Raw genomic sequence first — 15,517 nt, 5'->3', positions numbered from 1 at the left:
CTCTTGTGTGTGGGGTCAGAGGTTACTAGGCAGGGGTCACTAAGATTGTCAGTGGGAGGATGCGACCCCTGGCTGGTCCTCCCAGCCAGTTCAACAAGGGAGGCTCCTAATTCGCCTTCCCCGTTTCCTGCAAGGAAAGACACCACAGCTGTGCATCCCTCCTTTAGAAACTGCAGATTGGAGGTCTGTTTTTCCACAGAGCCTAATTCTGAGCCATTTCTAGCAAGTGAGAGTGACTGATTGGAAGCCTAATGGTGACAGGTACCCAGGTGTCAGGCTTAAGTAGTGGATTCTCCTGGTAGTGAACGAATTTCAGATTTTACATTTGCATCGCAGCATTGCCAGAGTAACAGTTAAGAGAGTTGGACCTGGCAGCAGGCAGGACCAGCACTTAAAATATAAACTCCCAGTTCATATACACGTCTTTGTGTTCAAGGTCGTGCAGCAATATGCGGGAAGCCAGCACAGTCCTGCATGTGAGCAGAAGGCTGTGGGTTAATTTGTCATCTGTGCCTTCTGAACACAAGAGGTGAATATGCTCTGTACAGCCCCAGGAAGAGAGTATTCAAGGGTGAGTACTGTTTTAGTATTTTTTTTCTCATGATTTAGTGGTATCTCATTATATCTCTTGATTATAGACACACCAAAAGAAAAGGGAATTTTTGTTTGTTTTCTTTCTGTTGTTCTTATTTTGGTTTGTTGATTTCTTCTTCTTCCTCTTTTTTTTTTTTTTTTTTTTTGGTTACTAAAATGTCTCTCTTTCTCAATACAGTTGCCAATTCAATCACTAAATAATGGATTATTTGCCACATAAGAAGGGCAAAACATGGGCTATTTTCTCCCATGAATTTTTGCCTATTTGAGACCCTAAACCAAATTGAGAAAAGCATGATTAAAACACTCAAAATGCCAATATAGTAAGATGTATACACTTTGTGAGACTAACTCGAGAATCTACTGCCCTGCTTCTCCATGGATAGGGCTCTGTAAGGCAGGACTTTAAATGAAGTCCAAGCACCTTTTCTCTATCTGTTTAGCTCCAGTGCAGGAGAACAGATCAGCATTTAAGGTATAAATGAAATCATTCTATTCCTGAAGAGAACATTTGCTAGTCACATTTATGGTGGAAGAAGCAATCTCACAACACAATACAGCTCTCCTTGTGAGTGGAGCAGGCAAGTCCTGGGTAGGGCTAGACTACAGGGCTCACAGGCTCTATGCCCTAAGCCAGTGATGCTCCTTTGTGCCAGAGGCTGGGTTTTGTAGCAAACTCAGTCCAGGCCAGGGTGCACTGGGCCTACCAAGAAACCTAAATAGTCAACTAACCCCCCTGAAATAGACAGACCTATTTCTTTAATCATTAGTATTATCTGTATACCTTTAGGGGGTACAAGTGCAGTTTTGTTACATGGATATATTACCCAGTGGTGAAGTCTAGGCTTACCAGAGCAACAACAGGGTGGTAGATGATCTCCCTTGTGCAGCCAACAGCTGTAACCCTGGCAGGTAGGGTGCCTACTGTTCATACTGACTACAGAGAGCGGGTACGTCTCTAGCCTGATAAAAGATATGAAGCTGGTTATCAATTTGTTGCCTCTCACCTTCAAATTCACCCTTCAATATATATTCTCTGATAATAGAGAGATTTTTAAAGTATCTCTCCTTTAAAGTAACAGCAAAGAGCAGGATGTTACACTTACGTAATAGAGGGCTCTGGAGGGACAGACATTGAAAACAGAAGTGGTGCTTCTTTGATTTCTGACTCTCAGAGGTGCAGAGGTGAGGCCACTGAGGATGCTTTGTCCCAGGCCTGGGCCCAGAGCAACTGTCCCTCAGCAAACCTTCAGTCCTGGTGTGGCCTGATGATCAGCTTCCTGTGGCCCTCTTGATAGGGACATCCTGTACTCCAAGTCATTTGTCCACTGCTTCCCTCTGCTCACTTGCTCCATAGCCACACACACACACACACACACACACACACACACACACACACACACGACCACGTTCCTGTAATCCTTTCAATACTGCAACCCTCTCAACACTGAGCCCCCACCCTGATCCTGTGCATGGGTCATTGTTGACTCCAGGCCTCCAACTGAGCCAGGACCCCCAACCCCTACTTCACAGCCATATACTAGACACCAGCTATGACTTGTCCACACTACCGTGCTCCAAAGGGTGCCTTCTTGCTTCCTCTCCGACTGTAGACCAGTTTTGGCTTTGCAGATCAGCTCAGGTACTGGCAGACCAGTGGAACTTCTCTGCCATCCAGCGGGTTCTTCTCCAATGTGATGTAAAATCCAGCCTTTGGGAGAAGTTTTCATTCTAAATTTGTCTTTCCTTGGGTACTCGCCTCCAGCCCCAGAAAACCCCAGACAGAGTTGTCTTGTATCCTATATAAGATCTTTTTTCATAGTTTAATGATTCTTTATATTAAACTTTCCCCTTCTAGGTCACTGTGTGCTTTCTGTCTCCTGACTGGACCCATACTGCTACAGAACGCAAGCATTATTCTTAACAGAGAGTCAGTGAAAGCTTTCTCTTTAAGAGCTGCATCAAGAAAGGATGTCCACTACCGACACTTGTATTCAATAGTATGCTGGGGGTGGGGGTGGGGTTTCAAACAGAGCAGTGGTGCAAGAAAAAGGAATAAGATATTTGGAAAGGAAGAAGAAAGACTGGCGCTATTTGCAGATGATGTGACAGTGTACATAAAATTCTACAGAGTATTAGAGACCAATTATTAGAATCAATAGAAGAGTTTAAACGCTCGTAGGATAAAATGTTAATGAACAAAAACCACTTGCATCCTATTTGCCAGCTACAAATTTAGACAATGAAAATTTCAAACATAGGATTTGCAAACTATGACGTGCCTAGGATAAAAAAAAATTACCTTCTGGGAAAAATATAATATGTCATTTGGGCACATTAAAGGAGATCTTATTAAAAGGAGAGACAGACCATAATCATGAATCAAACATTCAATATTGAGAGGTCAACTCTACAATTTCAGCACAATCTGAATTAGAACTCCAAACTAGCTGTTGGTTGAAGTTTTCATGATGAGTTTATAATTTAAATGGAATTGAAAGGGGCCAAAGTTAGCCAAGACACTTTTGAAGAACAAGGTAGACTTGACTTGCCTTACCCAAATATCAAACTTGACTATCGGTCTTTAGTAATTAAGACAGTGTGGTATTTCGCACAGACAAATGGGGCCGAGCACTTAATAGAGAGCTTAGAAACTGGGCCATCTGTGTGTAGATACTTCATTGATGGCACTGTAAATCACTTGGCAAAAGGCAGACTTTTCAATAAGTGGTTCCTGAGAAAACTGGATATCCACACAAATAAATAAACTCTACTCAACACAATACACAAACAGACATCAACTGTTTTTGGATTAAGACCTGACTGTGAAGGGCAATAGCATACATATTTTAGAAGCAAATATAGAGATTGCATTCACGGCCCAGGGTTTCTTAAAAAAGAAAAGATTTATTAAAACAGATTTCTTAAAAAAGCACTAACCATCAGGAAAAATGATGAATTTGACTATATCATAGTTAAGATCTTCTGCTCACCAAACACAGCCCAATGCAAGGGAAAACACAAACAGAGCCAGGGAACATTTTGGCCACAGGTGTGGACTACTATTTAGAATATTTAACAGGCTCATCAAGTCAGAAAGTACCAGGTGAGAAATAGGATAGAAACATGGGTTAAAAGAGGTAAATGTGAATAGGTCTTCCTCAGAATAGAAACTCCAAAAGGCTCATAAACACGAAAATGTGCTAAAGCTTAATGGTAATTTGGGTATTGCCCACGAGTAGACCGGTAAAATTTAAATTCTGGCAACACTTGGTGTAGGTGAAGATGTGGAGCAGTAGGGACTCTCTGTGCTGCTGGTGGGATTGACAACTGGCCCAACCACTACAGAGAACAATTTGGCATCATCTAGTAACGCAGAGGATATCCGTACCCTATGGCCCTGTGATTCTATTCTTGGCTATAGACCCTAGAGAGATTTTTACACATGTGTCCCATGAGAAATGTGCAAGAATGTTCATGATAATCCTTGAAAATTAGAAGCAATCCTAATGTCCATCCGCTGTAGAATGGAGTGACATAATCATACCACAATCGCTTTGCTATAAGCATATGCTGGAACGACAGTCAACGATGGAGACAAAGGATGTGCTCACTTACAGCTATTATGAACACCATGGACGAGTCTCTCAAGTATAATACAGGGTGAAAGAAGCAAGCTGTAAAAGGAAGCATGCCTTATGATTTCATTTATACAAGTGCATATCAACTCTATTGTTTAGGGATGCGTACAAAAGTGATAAAGCTATAAAGGAAAGCAGTGAAATGATTATTACAAAGTCAGGGCAATGACTATATCCGTATAGGAGAATGTGGGTTGTGATTGGGAGGAGTATGGCGGCTGTATTCTGGAAGGCTGGCAGTGGCCTATTGCTTGACCTTGGTTCTGGTTACATAGGTGTCTACTTTTGTAAAATGATCTAAACCATACAGATACATTTTATGCACTCTTCTATAGCTCAGATTTGACAAACGCTTCCTCCAGGAAAAGTACCAGAAAGAAAAGTATGTGGAGTAGAAATTTTGAAGAGGTTTGAATAGTTATGTTTCAAAACTTGATCTTCCAGTCAAGAGACCAAATGCCCACTGTCATTAAAAGAGGGCAAGAGAGCTGGGAGTAATTAAACCACGGGTTACTCGCCCCCGCCTCGCCCGCCCCCCCCCCGACCAATCTAGTCATCTCTCTAAGTCTTCTCATCTCAGATATTTCACCCTATATTTGCGTCAATTCCCAACTCATTCCTGACATACAAATTGGAGGAATGTCGTCATCATTAATAAGATCATTAGGCACCACAGGCCCAGCAGGCCTGGGCCTCCACACTTAAATGCGAGCGGGTACAGCAGGGCGATCGGGCATGATCGTCCGTGCCTTTTACTTGGCAGAGTCCATTGCAGTGACTGAGGGTTTAACCTTAACACATGTAACTGGAACTCCTGCCCAGAGGCCTCCACGTGCTGGAGAAGGCAGTCAACTGAGGAATGCCCTCATTGTGCTTTGAGCGTGAACATGAAATTTATCATGGTACAACCGATGGTGGAAGGGCAAAGAGTTGGTTAGGGTTGTGCACTGTATAGGGAGAAGCCTGGAGTGGGTTGGGCTTTTTCCAGATTTCGGTAAAAATTGTTTCATCCTCCAGGCTTTGCATTTCTAGACGGAACAGTGCTAACGTGTTTTGGCCGCATCGCTCACTCATTCTAATCTCTGTATCGGCAAGACAAAAATTGAACTATGTGGCAAATTTTACTGAGGACTTTGCTCAAGACAATCGTGAGTATGGAAGTTGTCCCACGGGGAGGTGGGAGGGGGAGGGACACTTTCAGCAGAAATGCCAACACTATGGTGGTCTAACGCTGACACAGAGACAGTTTATTCTCTCAGGAACTGTCTTTCATCCATCAATCCAGCCAGCCAGCCAGGCAGGCAGGCAGCCAGTAAACAAATTTTAACACACAAAAAGTACGACGCAACACGTCTAACACTGGGAGGGGCTGGGGTGTGTTTATTTGGGTATATACAATGAGTCACGGATTAAAATTGCTTTTAGCGGATAGCTACTTAGGTGATCCACAGCGTTGATGAACAAGCTGTCGTCATTTCCCCATTACCTCAGAAGACCTCCTTAGTTGCTTACTTATGTTAATGGTAGAACGCAGTTAGGCATAGCAGGCTCTACCTCTGGGCTTTCTATTCTGTTCCAGAGACCCAGTACCAGAATATTTAAATCACCGTGGCGTTAAATACGTTTTAATATCTGATAGGGCCAGTTTCTGCGCATTGCACATTTTTTTTTTTCCCTTTCAGGAACGTGTTCGGGCCCGCGGCAGGGGGCGGGGTCGCGCCTCCGCCGCGGCTCTGGTTCCAGCCGAGCCTCACGGACGCAGAGATGGAAATCCCGAAGCTGCTCCCGGCTCGCGGGACCCTGCAGGGCGGCGGCGGTGGCGGTATCCCCGCGGGCGGCGGCCGGGTCCACCGAGGCCCTGACCCGCTGGCTGGCCAGGTCCCCACGCGCCGCCTCCTGCTGCTCCGGGGCCCCCAAGATGGCGGGCCCGGGCGGCGGCGCGAGCAGGCCCGCACGGCTTCACGGGGCCCTGGCCCGAGCCTGTTGGCGCCGAGGCCCGATCAACCTGGCGGCGGCGGCGGCGGCGGCGGCGGCGTCGGCGTCAGCGGCGGCGGCGGCGACGACTTCTTCCTGGTGCTGCTTGACCCGGTGGGTGGCGACGTGGAGACCGCGGGCTCGGGTCAGGCCGCAGGGCCTGTGTTGAGGGAGGAGGCCGAGGCGGGCCCGGGGCTCCAGGGGGGCGAGAGCGGCGCGAACCCCGCGGGCCGCCCTGCGCTGGGCCCTCGCTGCCTGTCCGCGGTTTCCACTCCGGCCCGGATCTCCGCCCCCGGCCCCGCCGCGGCCTTCGCGGGCACAGTCACTATCCACAACCAGGACCTGCTGTTGCGCTTTGAGAACGGCGTCCTCACCCTGGCCACGCCCCCACCACACGCTTGGGACCCGGGGGCCGCGCCTGCCCAGCAGCCCGGGTGTCTGATCGCCCCGCAAGCCGGGCTCCCGCAGGCCGCGCAGTCGGGTGACTGCCCAGAGCTGCCGCCCGACCTCCTGCTAGCCGAGTCGGCCGAACCCGCGCCTGCTCCGGCGCCCGAGGAGGAGGCGGAGGGCCCGGCCGCCGCCCTGGGGCCCCGCGGACCGCTGGGCTCGGCCCCAGGCGTGGTGCTGTACCTGTGCCCTGAGGCGCAGTGCGGGCAAACCTTCGCCAAGAAGCACCAGCTGAAGGTGCACCTGCTGACGCACAGCAGCAGCCAGGGCCAGAGGCCCTTCAAATGCCCCCTGGGCGGCTGCGGCTGGACCTTCACCACCTCTTACAAGCTCAAGAGGCACCTGCAGTCGCACGACAAACTGCGGCCCTTCGGCTGCCCGGCGGAGGGCTGCGGCAAGAGCTTCACCACCGTGTACAACCTCAAGGCGCACATGAAGGGCCACGAGCAGGAGAACTCGTTCAAATGCGAGGTGTGCGACGAGAGTTTCCCCACGCAGGCCAAACTCAGCGCCCACCAGCGCAGCCACTTCGAGCCCGAGAGGCCTTACCAGTGCGCGTTTTCTGGCTGCAAGAAGACGTTTATCACAGTGAGTGCTCTGTTTTCCCATAACCGCGCCCATTTCAGGGAGCAGGAACTCTTCTCCTGCTCTTTTCCTGGCTGCAGCAAACAGTATGACAAGGCCTGTAGGCTGAAAATTCACCTGCGGAGTCACACCGGCGAGAGACCTTTCCTTTGTGACTTTGATGGCTGTGGCTGGAACTTCACCAGCATGTCCAAACTCTTAAGGCACAAAAGGAAGCACGACGATGACCGGAGGTTCACCTGCCCCGTGGAAGGCTGTGGGAAGTCTTTCACGAGGGCCGAACATCTGAAAGGCCACAGCATAACCCACCTGGGCACGAAGCCTTTCGTGTGCCCTGTGGAAGGCTGCTGTGCCAGGTTCTCCGCTCGCAGTAGCCTCTACATTCACTCCAAGAAACACCTGCAGGATGTGGACACTTGGAAAAGTCGTTGCCCGATCTCCACTTGTAATAAACTCTTCACATCCAAGCACAGCATGAAGACGCACATGGCCAAAAGGCACAAGGTTGGCCAGGATCTCTTAGCTCAGCTAGAAGCAGCAAATTCTCTTACACCCAGCAGTGAACTTACCAGCCAGGGACAGAATGATCTCAGCGATGCAGAGATAGTGTCTCTCTTCTCTGATGTACCTGACGGTACTTCTGCTGCAGTGCTGGACACGGCGTTGGTGAACTCGGGAATCTTGACTATTGACGTGGCTTCCGTGAGCTCGACTCTGGCAGGGAACCTCCCTGCTAATAATAATAATAATTCCGTAGGGCAGGCTGTGGACCCTGCGGCCTTGATGGCCACCAGCGACCCTCCTCAAAGTCTGGATACCTCTCTCTTTTTTGGAACGGCCGCCACTGGTTTTCAGCAGAGCCCCTTAGATATGGATGAGGTCTCAAGTGTAACTGTGGGGCCATTGGGATCTCTGGGCTCTTTGGCCATGAAAAACTCCAGTCCAGAGCCCCAGGCTTTGACGCCCAGCAGTAAGCTAACAGTGGACACAGATGCTCTGACTCCTTCGAGCACCCTTTGTGAAAACAGTGTCTCAGAACTACTGACACCAACCAAAGCGGAGTGGAACGTACATCCTGACTCTGACTTCTTTGGACGGGAGGGAGAGACCCACTTCGGATTCCCCAATGCAGCAGGAAACCATGGTTCTCAGAAAGAAACAGATCTTATCACTGTGACTGGCAGCTGCTCATTTTTGGTATGAACCGACTCTATTCATTCCTCGCCATGTGGCTTACTTTTATTACGGTCCATTTTGAGGATATTCTGGACTAAATGTTTAATTAAGTGCAGTCATTTATTTGTGGCTTGCAAAAAGAGCACAGCCCTGGACTACAAGTTTGGAGATCTAAATTCTGACCTTGAGTCTGGAACTGACAAGTTGTGTGACCCTGAGCAAGTCACTTAACCTATCTGAGCCTTAATTTCCTTATTTATAAATTGAGGTGGTTTGAACACATTGCTCTTAAGATCTTTTCAGTTTTGTTTTTTTTTTGTGATTTTGTGCTTTTTCTTGAAAAATTTCGGGCATTTTGCAATTATTAGTTATTGTTTGTACTTGTAAGGAAAAGCGGTTTGAGCCCTCTAGCATTAAATAATGAGAGATTGAGGAATTGGTGTTTTACATTAAAAATTTAATGGAAATTTTACACAGTACAAAAATATTGAAAGTCGAATGTTAGAACTCAAAAAAAAAAAAAAAAGAGCTAAAAGTAGGTTTTGGTTCTTCTTAGCTGTTTATCATTCTAACTTTTTTTTTTTTTTTAATGATGAGAGGGTGTGTTTTTGTTGTGGAAAATACAAGGGCTTTTGTTACCACTCAGACCCAGAGTGAAATGTTTGCTTTGTGGTTTTGAATAAGTTGGCCTTAAATAAGTTATTAGTCTCACTAAGCCTCAGTTTGCTAGTTGTAATGTAAAATGGTCATAGCAGTGTGAATATATGTGTTAAATCCTAGACTTATTTTTCTACCCCAGTAGGTTGTACTGAAAGGATAATGTTATATATGTTTCAGCATGTTTTGGTGAATCTTCATTTCCTTTCCTACCCCTTGTTTTCCCTCCTCAAAGTGGAGAAATTAGCACAAATTAATATCAGGGTTGTGTAGGCAATAAACATTTGCAAAGGTTAAGAAAGAGGAAAAGGAATTTATTTCTTCCTAGATTAGGAAGGATTTTTCTCCGCACAGTTCTTTTGTGTCATTGACAACAGGTCCATTAGACCAGTTTGCTAACGTATTTGCTCTGCATTCAACGCAAGCTCATGCAATGAGTATACAGCCCATTCTTCCAAGACAATCTGGACATAGATCAGAGGGATATTTTTCTCCCTTCTGTGCCCTAGAGAGCTCATTGCTGGCTCACTCTTAGAGCCAAAGTGAGATAATTTTGTCTGTATTTTGAGTGGATACCATCTATCTTAAATGAGTATAGCCTTTTACAGTTTATGTGGCACTTTCACAACTATTATATTTGATCCTCACAATCCTCTGAGGTAATTGTGGCAAAGTCAGAACTACAATTCACATCAAAATTTACCGAGCTCAGATTACAAATGTATTTCACTTAGTAACAAGTGTGTGTGTGTGTGTGTGTGTGTGTGTAGCTCAAAACAAAGAGGAAATATTTCCAAATCTCCCATTCGACTCTTGAGTTTCATGACTATTTTGTTTATAACCATTTGCTCTCTTCCACGTTTATTGATTTCCCTTACATCCCTTATACTCCACCCTATTTCCTTGCAGGTATACACCAGTTCTTGCCATACACCTCTTTTATTTACATTTAAATTAGACAGATCTCTTACATGGTCACCATCTCTCTCTCAGCCATTCTTCTTTTGGCCCATTTTTCAGTCACAGTATTACTGCAAGTTTGTCTGTACACTCAGAAGTTATTTTCTGGATTTAGATGGCAATGTGTTTATACATGAATCAGATAATAATGGAGATATTTTATATAAGGCATTAATGAGAAGTACTTGACTTTTTCTTTTTTACAATGTTGTCCTGGTAGCAAACACTATTAGTTGCTTTCAATACTGTTTACATGTGGATACTTGGGGATAACAATTATTATGGCACTTTCACAGTGCACTTTAATATTTGCCACCTTGATATGCATCTTTGCTGTCTTTATAATTTTTAAGTTGGTTGTTCTTACTAAATGAAAAAGCAAAAGATATACATAAATTTGTAATTCAAAGAAATAGAATTTTGTGTTTAACTGTTTTCCCTTAGTATTTTAAAAAGATTTTAAGCCCATTTTAGAAATGTGTTATCACTAGCTCAGTCCTCCTGAGTAGATTATTCTTATTTTCCTATAGAAAATGCAGAGACCTGAGGTGAATACAAGGTTCATAGGCATCCATTAAGATATATAACCATATAGATATTTTAAAACTCTGTCACGTTTCCTTAATCCCTCAGATCTATTTCTTCCCATTAAAACTATAATAAGCTATGCTTTTGTTATTGTCTATAGAATTTTCAAAGGATATTTTTTTTTCTGAAGATAAAAATCTTGTGATTGTCCATGGGCTCACAGTTTTTCCAAAAGATTTCTCTTTCAATATTGTTGTTCCAGCATGATGGTTGACATGGCATGTAATTACAGACAGAAGTTTGACTACAAAAACATATTAGTGTTTCTGTTAGTGTTGGCATAAGCTTGCCTTTTTGTTTAAACAATGGGACATGATTTAATTTTATCTCATTTGCCTTTTGTTCATCTTCAGTCCTTGATTTATTAACATTTTGCCAATTGAAAACACAATAAACAATGCCTTGCAGGAAGGTTTGATTCTGGGGGATCCTGTTGAGCATATTTATCATGAGTTTAAACATGTTAATCTTGACATTTTTACCAGTTATCTCATTATAGTGTTACATAATTGAAAGCCTTGAATAGTAAAAGTGAAACTTCTTGGAATATGATGATCCTCTTTCTATGTGGATTAAATGTTTCATATTCTCATCCAGGAAAATAGAGAAGGCATTAGTATAACAGGTTATTTATGACTGTTCCTTCATTCCACATAAAGCAATGATTAACTCCCTAATGGGAATATTCATAATCCCTTGGTAATTATTGGTATCAAACAGATCCACTTGATAACTTCATGATGATAAAACTCAAATTAAATGCAACTCACTCATAATATGTAATAATTGAAATGTAAGGCTGAGCTGAAATATATATATATATATATATATATATATATATATATATATATATAATAGATTTGCTTAGCAATTTTTTAAAAAGCAAATTGTGTGCCGTGGTTTAAAGCAGGGGTCCCCAACTCCAGGCCACAGACAGGTACTAGTCCATGGCCTGCTAGAAACTGGTCCGCACAGCATTTGGTGAGTGGCAGGCAAGGGAGCAAAACTCAGTTCCAACTCAGATCAGCAGTTGCATTAGATTCTCATAGGAGCACAAACCCTATTGTGAACTGCACATGGGAGGGAGCCAGGTTGCACACTCCTTATGAGAATCCAATATCTGATGATCTGTCACTGTATCCCATCACCCCAAAGTGAAACCATCTAGTTGCAGGAAAATAAGCTAAGGGATCCCACTGTTTCTACATTATGGTGAATATGTGATAATAATATAAAGTGCACAATAAATGTAATGTGCTTGAATCATTCCAAAACCATCCCCCTGTCCGTGGAAAAATTTTCTTCCACTAAACTGGTACCTGGTGCCAAAATGGCTAGGGACCAAGGGTTTAGGAAACAGATTGTCTAAGCACAAAACAACCCATAAAAAGCAAAACAGTTGTTAAAAAAGAATTTTATGTGTTTATCAAATCTAAATAGACCGGGCCTTTGGTAACGATTTTTTAACTATGGTCCTCTTTGTATATTTCAAGTTAATTTACTGACTACTTGCAGAATGCAAGGTGGAATACTAGAGATACAGATAAGAAGAGTAAAATAAGAGCCATATCTTAATTTTGGAGAGGACATAGAAATTCACATATTAACTATTTTACAACTAAACAAAATCGACAAACATGTTTTCAGATACCAAATGAATGACTTGGAGAAAAAGGAGGGGCAGGAGCTGGAGTGTAATGGGTGGTTACATTTAGTTATATAAAGAAGAGAGTTGGTGAATTCCAGCACAAGGAAATAACTCAAAATGGAATTGGCCACACAACACTGTCAAAAACAGCTTAACCCAAATTCAGGGCTTATATTTGACAAGTGCTGGATGTTATGGTTAGACTGCCAGTATGGAGCCAAATTCTGGAGGGCGATGCAAACCAATAAAGATAGGACTTTATTCTGGATATGACTGAAAGCCAGTGAAGGTACTTGAGAAGGGAAGTCAAATGTGATTATATAAAAATATTAATATAGTGGACATGTATAATGTGGATTAGATGGGGGAAATAGTGCAGTCACTTAGGAGTCTATTGTAATAATTCTGGTTGGTTGTGATGAAGGCTTGGACTGGAGTGGTGACGAGAAGAGAGACATATAGGAGCTGTGTCTGAATTGAGGAAATGAATATAATTTGGTGACTTACTGAATATATAGGCACCTATCAGAAAGAGAAAGGAAGATTAAAAATGTCCCTAAGGATTTCTTGGATACTATAAAAATTACATTTGATTAATATTAACAAAGTTATGTAATGAAATATTTGCAGGAATATTTATGGAAAGATGATTAGGACATGTTTAATTCATCAGGAAGTGATAAACTATGGTTATCTCTGAATAAACTGTGCATATTCTAGATTTTCCACACTATTAGACACTGAGATCAATTTATCTTGTTTGTCTCCATCATGTGTTCTTAGACTAACATTTGATGTTTATAATGTTATTTCCCTTCGAGAATTTGCAGGACTCTTCAACCCTTTACAATACAAGCCGAGACCACTCTGCATCAAAATGAGCTATGTCATCTCCGGCTTCCATTTATTTCTTACTACTACTCTATTCTACTACAGATATTCAACAGGTATTTTTATTTGGTGCTTATTAATATAACAAACCAGATTTCTTTAATTTGGAAGATGTTGCTTAGTCATTAATTTCAGTAGTTTCTGATGATAAACTTTATTAGATTCAGTTTTAATTGTATTTCTCCCAAACTGGAAGAAACAGGACTAGGACTGCCCAAAAGCCAACTTTGATGCGATCCTTGGGGCTCCTTATTCATAATCCTCTCTTTCGTTAGCTAACATGGTATGGCAATTGATGGTGTGTGGGAACTCAGTCACAGAAATCACATCCTCTTTTCTCTTTTCACCCTAATGTAACACATTTTATTGTTAACCTGACTACCAGTGGTGATAACTCAATGAGCATGGAGTACAAAAAAAAAAGAGAGAATAAATAATAGTATAATTAATTACCTAGCAATTACATTTTGTTCGATGGTGACTTTGCCGTCCTGCATTGTCAAAAGAACAATACATCTCATTCTAGTTTTCTGCTGACATTTATGCACATGCAAAACACATTAACCATCATTCTGCCTATGGAAAATATCTTAATTCAGTATTTTAAACAATGAAAATTATTATTATTATGAGCACTAACTAAATCCTTAGGCTACTTCTTATCATTACCAGCTTATTAAGCAGCTGGTGGTTATTGAGTGCCTACTTTGTGTGAGGGACAGTATAACACAAAAGTATGTTACATTACTTTATTCAAACAAACATTTTTAGCACATATTTGACAAATTCTGCCCTTTACCTACACACATTACAAGCTAGACAGAAACAAAAAATCGGCATAATATATAATCAAGTTCTAGATGGTTATATATTAGAATTAAACAGATTTAAATAGAATGGCAGTGGTTATTCTCACTATAACCAGAGAGTTATGATGAGGAATATTTCAATGTGCAGATTATCAAAATCTATTTCAAAAGTTCTAAGAATCTAAAATTTAAGAAGCAATTAGGCTAAACTGTTCTAAATTAAAATTTAAACAGAATTGTGACTTGCAGCTTTAATTATAGCAAAATACTATGGGAAATAATTTATAAATTATTGCTATATTTTGATTTTTCTAGATTGGAATCCCAGATATATTAAGTGTAAAACCTGAGAGTGATTTTTTGGAAATTATAGAAAACAAACATTTTGTTCCCAAATGAGAAAGCCATAGCACATAAATAAATGATTTTACACCTGTAATTTTTGAAATAATTTTTCCTTTTCTTATATTGGATACACAAGCATATTTTAATTTTCTGAAACAAAAAATAACAAGGCCTTTAATTAGAAAGTAATTATTTTATATAGGTACACTAGCTGAAAATAAGGATATAAAGACTTTATTTATTACTTGGGAATAGCAACTACTGAAGTTTAGCATGTAGAATCCTGAAACTTCACCAATCATGTGGTAAGGGATAGGGCAATTATCAAGCAAGTATCTTACATTCTGAATAAAATATAGCTAAGTGAATACATTTGGAAAAGAGAACAAAGCCCATTATAAAAAAAAATAAAAACTCACTATAGTGATAAATAATACTAGGTTATCAAAATCTAGTAGATTTTGTGTTCTCACCACAAAAAGTATGTGAGGTAATGCATGTCTTAATTAGCTCCATCTCGTCATTCCACAGTGTATACATATTTTCAAACATATTGTACATGATAAATACACACAATTTTTGTTAGTTTAAAAAATAAATACATTTAACAATGAAAATTGCAAATGGTAGCCAAAATGAAAACATTTCAACTCTAAGCCGGTCTTTCCTTAGAATAAAGTCAAGAAATAATTAATCTTTGTCAAGACTTATTTCCCTTTCCTGTTTACACAGTGGAGGGATATAACTGCAGTGTGAAACGACATAATACTGCATGTGAAAGAAGCTTGTCTCATGTCCATTTGTAGGAAATTAGCCAAATTAGACCGCCAAAATGGAAATTCCACAGGCAATGACTCAGTGAACAGAGCAGCAGTTCATTCCAGGCGAGGTCCAATTTTAGAATATGCTGCCAGGAAGAGTGAGAACTACTTTTCCTCCCAATTTGTGTTGGCATTAGTTTGTTAATGCTAAACTTGGTACTTGATATTTCCAAAGAGTTGCAACAGCTTTCCCGTTAAAGTCATTTTATGTTCTTGTGCTTTCTGGGGCTTATTTTATTTTAAATTATTAATAATAATAGGAATTGCATCAAATGTTATGACATGCTAGTAGAAGAGAGGATAAGCCATTATTTATTATTTTTGCCTCACTTTCCAAAATAATGTTGATTAATTAAAAATTGTTTTTCTCTTTTTTATGTG

The 15,517-nt window shown here is 41.8% G+C and overlaps 1 protein-coding gene across 1 annotated transcript; it reads left to right on the top strand.

Moving 5' to 3' along the window:
* The first annotated feature begins 5,570 nt into the window (after positions 1–5,570).
* LOC116541718 (zinc finger X-linked protein ZXDB) lies at positions 5,571–14,760 on the top strand. Its single transcript, XM_032266100.1, has one exon. It carries the CDS (start codon positions 6,000–6,002, stop codon positions 8,442–8,444), a length of 2,445 nt encoding a protein of 814 aa, XP_032121991.1. The 5' UTR covers positions 5,571–5,999; the 3' UTR covers positions 8,445–14,760.
* The last annotated feature ends 757 nt before the right edge of the window (positions 14,761–15,517 follow it).

This window comes from Sapajus apella, unplaced genomic scaffold (genome assembly GCF_009761245.1).
Source record: "Sapajus apella isolate SASKATOON/1434 unplaced genomic scaffold, GSC_monkey_1.0 scaffold154, whole genome shotgun sequence".
NCBI lineage: Eukaryota > Metazoa > Chordata > Mammalia > Primates > Cebidae > Sapajus > Sapajus apella.
Note: the sequence above shows the minus strand (reverse complement) of the source record. Positions and strands in the feature narration are given on the sequence as shown.

Excerpts from the sequence above, each read along its gene's own strand:
- LOC116541718 (XM_032266100.1), top strand. The coding sequence starts at position 6,000 with ATGGAAATCCCGAAGCTGCTCCCGGCTCGCGGGACCCTGCAGGGCGGC.